Source organism: Sander lucioperca, chromosome 5 (genome assembly GCF_008315115.2).
Source record: "Sander lucioperca isolate FBNREF2018 chromosome 5, SLUC_FBN_1.2, whole genome shotgun sequence".
In the NCBI taxonomy this organism is placed as follows: Eukaryota; Metazoa; Chordata; class Actinopteri; order Perciformes; family Percidae; genus Sander; species Sander lucioperca.
Window position 1 is genome coordinate 4,152,501 of NC_050177.1, and position 7,500 is coordinate 4,160,000.

Below are 7,500 nucleotides of genomic sequence, written 5' to 3' on the forward strand. Positions count from 1 at the left end.
CCAAGATGTTAGACAGGTAACAGGGGGTGAGACAGGTAACTGATGTTAGACAGGTAACAGGAGAGAGCCAGCACCAAGATGTTAGACAGGTAACAGGGGGTGAGACAGGTAACTGATTTTGTATTTGTATTTCTTTATTTATAAAGGACATCACACATTAATCAGCATGTCTGTAACTGGGCCAGTGTTAGCCAGCCGGCTAACTCTCAACTGTAGTCCTTTGGCAGGATGATGTTAGACCAGAGGAGCAGGAAGCAGCCAGATATTATATTATACTACACAGACAGTAGTCAACAAGATATTAGTACATATTATACTACACAGACAGTAGTCAACAAGATATTAGTACATATTATACTACACAGACACAGATATTAGTACATATTATACTACACAGACACAGACATTAGTACATATTATACTACACAGACAGAAGTCAACCAGATATTAGTACATATTATAACCTAACGACTGATGTAGCCTAGTATCATCTTCTCATTACTGCTGCTACGGCTTAAGAAGGTGTTAGAAGATGGGTTACTAATATCTGTGTCTGTGTAGTATAATATGTACCAATATCTGGTTGACTTCTGTCTGTGTGGTAAGATGGTAAAATATTTAAAATACAATTTAATTTTTCATACATCCCCAACAAATGCAGGGCGAGCTAAATTTGATACCGGGCAAGATATCAACACATCAGACATTTTAGCAGCATTTCATCAGTAATAACAACAATAATATTAAACATACTGGTTTAAAAATGTTCACAACTCTGACTATGGAAGAGCCAGGCCTTGAGACTGTGTGAAGTTATAGTAGGTGGTCCAGTTTCTTATTTCATTTGGTAGCGTTCCACCTATTAGAGGCTCTAACAGAAAGGCATGATTGACTAAAGGAGCTGGACCTGTAAGGGGTTACACAGTCCCCTCTCAGAGCAGACTGAGTGGGTCTGTTGTTAGGATTATTTTGTTTTATAAAATGATTGAGTGGTGGAGGAGCTTTGCCATTCAGGATCTTAAACATTAGGCAGGTGTCATTGTATTTGTTAAGTTCAGCAGGAAATAGGTGGACCCAAAATGCAGAGAGTGGCAGGCAGGCGTTTGGTTGATTGAAAATGTATTAAACAAAAGAAAACCAGGGTACATACCAGAAGGGTATGTACCCTAAAAGACTCTTCACTCTAAAAGTGAAGAGACCAGAGAGCAGGATATCCCAAACCCCGAACACAGAAAACCACAGAGAACACTGACGGGAACGAGCAAACTTTCAAGAAAAAACACAAACTAACAAGGCAAGGACACAAAATGATCTGACACAGGACAAGGGGAAGACAAAGACTAGATACACAGGGTAACGAGGAACACAAGGCTGGGAAACAGGTGAAACACGTTACGGCAATCACAAGGGCGGGAAACCACAGAGAGTAAAACTAGACAAGACAGAGAACAGACTATCAAAATTAAACAGGAAACAGAAGGAAACAAGACATGACAGAAAACCAGGCTACCACAATGACAGGAAAACAGACTACAATAAGACAAGACACAACATCAAAACCATAACAGTACTTAATTAGATTTTCCCAGCTAAGGATGTCATGTTTGTTAAGAATTTTACATTAATGATAAGTATTGTGTTTTCTGTCTAGCACTTTGAGGGCCTGTTTATTCAGAGAGAGAACAGGCTTAAGGGCTGTATCTTTTGCTTGCGTCCAGCTTGTCATACAGTATAGTAGATGAGGGATAATCATTGAATCCAGATATCATTTTGCTGCTGAAGTTGTTAGGCAGCTTCTTATATAGGCTACCTAAAATTGGCTATATTGTATTTAGTTATTCGGATTACTTTTTTCACTTGTTTTTTGAAAGACAAGTTGGAGTCAAGGATGATACCAAGTCGGTCTGCACGATATGACCTAAATTCAAAATCACGATTAATTGCACATTTTACCTCGATTACGATAAATGAAAGATAATTAAATTTTTTTGTGATTCCTTTTTTTGTCCTCGAAGTTCTTTGGCAAGCTTTGTTCTGTAAATAGGCTCAAATATTGAATTTTAAATATTTTTTTTATTTTTTTCTAATTCAAGGGTGCTTATTTTTGTGATTTTAAAATAATTGAAGGAAACACACAAAGCGGGAACTATTATGGCTATTTATTGAAAATGTATAAAATTGAAATAAAGGCACACATTGCTTGAAATGAAAATGTCTTGTGAAAAAGGTCACATTTTAGTTTTATAAAAATTATCGAAATTATCGTCATGGGAAAAATACGTCGATAACAGCTTCAGAATTTCTATGTCGATGAATTTTCAATTAATCGTCCAGCCCTAATACCAAGATATTTGAACTTGAATATTCTCACCAGACACACAGATTTTGTGATCACAATCTGAAGCAATGTGTAAAGTTTTCTTAGCATTTAGACACAGGTGAGAATCTTGAAGCCATGTAGTTACATTTTCCATTGCTAAATTAAGTTTACGAATTACTTCTTTTTTAGTTTTTGCATGGACATATATTATAGTATCATCTGCATACATCTGAACTTCACACTGTGTACAAATTGATGGTAAATCATTTACCTATAAGCTAATGGCGCTTTTCCATCACATGGTACCTACTGGACTCGCCTCGACTCTACTCACCTTTTTTGGTTTTCCATTACGAAAAAACTTTTTTTAGTACCTCCTCAGTCGAGGTTCCAAACGAGCTGAGGCGAGCCGAAAAGGTGACGTGAAAGCGACAGACGGGAGTGTCCTGAACAAACCGCTATTTTTAAACAGTTTAGCCAGCTGGTTTTTTTTTTTGCTGCCTCCAGCTTCGTTAGAAACTAAGGGCGTTTTCACACATACCTCATTTGGTCCGGACTTTCGGACTTTTCAGTTTGATCCGAACCAAAATTAGAGGTGTGAAACCTCCCCTGGACCACGGTCCGGATCAAAAGACCAAATTTTGGTCCGACCAAAAGAGGTGGTCTCGGTCCGGACCAAACTGAACCATGGTCCGGTTCGTTTACAGTGTGAAAGCATTTTTTGGATGGTTCGGACTTTCGGACCAAATAGAAGAAGCTCTGGCAGGCTCTCCTTGTGTTAGAAGACCGGGGAATAGCTCCTTTAAGGAACAGCTCGGTGCTTAGTGTGTAGACTACATGAGAGAGTGACGGTGAATGAGCTCAGAGCAGACAGCTGTCAGCTATCAGAGCAGAGAATACATCAGCAGTTTATTTGTTAAGTGGTAGTAAATGTACAGTGTAGGTTTCCGTTTGTCTCTGAATAAATTCTCCAGAAAGTTCCAGTGTCTTGCTTCTCAACATCACAACAAAACAAAAAGAGCCGCAGCAGTAGAGGAGAGCAGCAGTCAGCTGAAAAAACTCCGACACAGAGAGAGGAGACGAGAGGACGGGGAAGCCTGTCTACAAACCAATCAATTATAAGTATCTGCTCACGTATGTGATGACGGCAGGACGTAGTTTTGTCACGTATAGATCTTTAGTGCGCTTGCATAACTGCAGTGTGAAACCAAAACTTACCGGATCAAATGTTACAATGTAACAAAAACATGAACCTTTGTCCAGACCTTGGTTCAGACTTTCATGTGTGAAAACACCCTAAATGTGTCTTCTGGCATCAACACACCTTCCACGTTCTGTGTGTGTGTACGTTAGGTCACGGCAGTTTAAAAAAAAAAAAAAAGTTTTAAATTAAAATTGGCTTGTCTAGAAATGAGTATTTGATGATTCACAGTATGAAATGCCTTTTTAAAATCCAGGAATATAGCCCCAACTACACCTCCTTTATCTAGTTTAAGTTTAATGTTCTCCAGGAGGAAGCAATTTGCCGTCTCAGTGGAATGATATACCGTATTTTCCGGACTATAAGTCGCACTTTTTTTCATAGTTTGGCTGGTCCTGCAACTTATAGTCAGGTGCCAACTATATGCTGCTCCTAAAGACAACTGAGAAAGAAAAGAAAATCCTATTCTGCAGATTACAAACTGCAGGTAGTAAAATATGCAGCCGAAAACGGTAATCGAGCAGCACAATGAAAGTTTGGAGTGAGAGAGAAACTTGTGAGGGACTGGCGAAAAGGTGACTCCTACTGCAATGAAGAAAATAAAGAAAGCTAATCGGCTAATTGCGGGCTGAAAGCAAGATGGCCAGAGCTGGAGGAACGAGTCCACAGCATAGACTGTATATGGTGCTTGAACAATGTGCTGCCGGAAGAGGCTTGTCAACGGTGCCGTTACGTCTCCACGCCCTGGTAGTTGTTCTGTGTGCTATTGTATAGTTGAATAACTGTTAATGGTTACGTTAACATACCGGACACCTATTCAGCCTGTTGTTCTGTGTGATATTGTGTAGCTGAATAACTTGCCTTTCCAGATTAAATGTCTGTTCTTGGTCTTGGATTTTGTGAAATAAATTTCTAAATAAATGCGACTCATAGTCCAGTGCGACTTATATATGTTTTTTTCCTCTTCATGACGCATTTTTTGACTGATGCGACTTATACTCCGGAGCGACTTATAGTCTGGAAAATACGGTACTCTAAAACCAAATTGCATAGGATGCAGTGTGTAAGGGCTGGTGTTAAGATGAGTGGTCATTTGTTCAGCAACACATTTCTTTGCAATTTTTGAGACAACTGGTAAGATACTAATAGGCCTGTAGTTGCTCACATCAGTTGGGTCCCCTGTTTTATAGACTGGGACAACTATGGCTGACTTCCAATCTTTCGGAAATTTCCCTTCTGTAATTGGAGCATTTATTAACTTTGTTATTGGCTTAATTAAGGTATCTGTATGACTTCTTATAAGCATGGCATCCAGTCCAAAAACATCCTTTGATTTGGAATTTTTAAGAGAGTTCAGAGTTGTTTTTACTACAGATTCAGAGACATCTGTTAGAGAAAAGACCGGTTGAAAGGCATCTATAGATGGTAAATCTTGGAGTGCAGGATAATTACAGTTTACTATTTCCTTAACAGAGTTCACAAAGTAAGAGTTAAGGAGAGTTGCTGTTTCTACAGCTCCTTTTACCAGCAGCCATTCGTTAATTTCTATCTGTTTTGTTATGTCATTAGGCAGCTTTCCAGTTCATTTTTTTAAATTGTCCCAGATTTCCCTTTGCTTCCCCTATCAGACTTACAAAGAAATTAGCTTTAGCCGCTCGGATGTCCTTTGTTACCTTATTTCTAAGTGAAGTGAAGATATGTCTATCATTCAATAATTTTGTCTTAAGAGATGTTCGCAGAGCAAGGTCTCTCTTCTTCATTAGTTTCCGTATATCACCATTTATCCAGGGCAGAGTACATTTACCGTCACCTTTGACTTTACTTTTCTTGAGAAATTGTTCTGTTATATTTTGAATTGTGGATAAAAACACATGGGTGTCATCATCAACATTTGAGCCAGACAGTAGTTCATTCCAATTAATGTTCTTAATTGCATTTTCATAATTACGTAATTCACTTTTTGGTATTCTAAATTGGCTGCACTTTGCGTTAGACGACATATAGGCCCGAGTTTTTGTGAGTTTTCTAACTAAGAGGATTAGGTTATGATCTGATAAACCTGATTTTTTCCAGTGCCTTTTTAACTGACTTATCCCAGTTTATGTTACAATCACCCATTATAATGACTTCCTTATCTGAGCTGCATTCTCTTAGTATAGCATTTAATTTGATGTTAGACACACACACACACACACACACACTATCTTAGCTTTAAGGTAATGTTTAGTTAATGTTATAACAACGTTTATATATTAACTTGATAAAAGTCTGAATATTATAATAAAATAACTGGAATGTTCTGATGTTACTCTGACTGACAGACAGGTACCCGTCTCTCTCTCTCTCCTGATGCAGGTGGAGTATTATGGTCTATGAGACAAAGTTTCCACGGCAACGTTCTGCGTCCTCCATCACCGAGGATTGCAGCGAGGACTCTGAGGTAACAGGAAGTCACATTCTGCTGTTTCCTGTCTCTCCTGTCCCACCTCAAATCAATGTCTAGAAGACAAAATGTCTAGAAGACTTAATGACTAGAAGACTAAATGTCTAGAATACTTAATGACTAGAAGACTTAATGTCTAGAAGACTTAATGACTAGAATACTTAAAGACTAGAAGACTAAATGTCTAGAACTTAATGACTAAAATACTTAATGTCTAGAAGACTTAATGTCTAGAAGACTTAATGACTAGAATACTTAATGACTAGAAGACTTAATGTCTAGAAGACTAAATGACTAGAAGACTTAATGACTAGAACTTAATGACTAAAATACTTAATGACTAGAAGACTTAATGACTAGAAGACTAAATGTCTAGAAGACTTAATGACTAGAAGACTTAATGTCTAGAAGACTTAATGTCTAGAAGACTAAATGACTAGAAGACTAAATGTCTAGAAGACTCAATGTCTAGAAGACTTAATGTCTAGAAGACTTAATGACTAGAAGACTTAATGTCTAGAAGACTAAATGTCTAGAAGACTTAATGTCTAGAAGACTTAATGTCTAGAAGACTTAATGACTAGAATACTTAATGTCTAGAAGACTTAATGTCTAGAAGACTTAATGACTAGAATACTTAATGACTAGAAGACTTAACGTCTAGAAGACTAAATGACTAGAAGACTTAATGTCTAGAAGACTAAATGTAGACTAGTCTAGAAGACTTAATGACTAGAAGACTTAATGTCTAGAAGACTTAATGACTAGAAGACTTAATGTCTAGAAGACTAAATGACTAGAAGACTTAATGTCTAGAAGACCTAATGTCTAGAAGACTAAATGACTAGAAGACTTAATGTCTAGAAGACTAAATGTAGACTAGTCTAGAAGACTTAATGACTAGAAGACTTAATGTCTAGAAGACTTAATGACTAGAAGACGTAATGTCTAGAAGACTAAATGACTAGAAGACTTAATGTCTAGAAGACTTAATGTCTAGAAGACTAAATGACTAGAAGACTTAATGTCTAGAAGACTTAATGACTAGAAGACTTAATGACTAGAAGACTTAATGTCTAGAAGACTTAATGACTAGAAGACTAAATGACTAGAAGACTTAATGTCTAGAATACTTAATGACTAGAAGACTTAATGTCTAGAAGACTTAATGACTAGAAGACTTAATGACTAGAAGACTTAATGTCTATAAGACTTAATGACTAGAATACTTAATGACTAGAAGACTTAACGTCTAGAAGACTTAATGTCTAGAAGACTAAATGACTAGAAGACTTAATGTCTAGAAGACTTAATGACTAGAAGACTTAATGTCTAGAAGACTAAATGTAGACTAGTCTAGAAGACTTAATAACTAGAAGACTTAATGTCTAGAAGACTTAATGTCTAGAAGACTAAATGTAGACTAGTCTAGAAGACTTAATAACTAGAAGACTTAATGTAGACTAGTCTAGAAGACTTAATGTCTAGAAGACTAAATGTAGACTAGTCTAGAAGACTTAATGACTAGAAGACTTA

At 37.1% G+C, this 7,500-nt stretch overlaps 1 protein-coding gene and 1 pseudogene across 3 annotated transcripts in view; one reads left to right on the forward strand and one right to left on the reverse strand.

The window, feature by feature from the left end:
• LOC118495060 overlaps positions 1–7,500 on the reverse strand; it is a 1,111,612-nt pseudogene that overhangs the window by 52,221 nt on the left and 1,051,891 nt on the right.
• The window catches only part of LOC116058411 (diacylglycerol kinase delta), a 42,184-nt gene that overhangs the window by 18,345 nt on the left and 16,339 nt on the right, over positions 1–7,500 (forward strand). For all 3 annotated transcript variants that reach the window (XM_031311242.2, XM_031311243.2, XM_031311244.2), the window contains one exon: positions 5,877–5,961. In XM_031311242.2, coding sequence (XP_031167102.1) covers positions 5,877–5,961 — 85 coding nt within the window. The remainder of the gene's footprint in view (positions 1–5,876; positions 5,962–7,500) is intronic.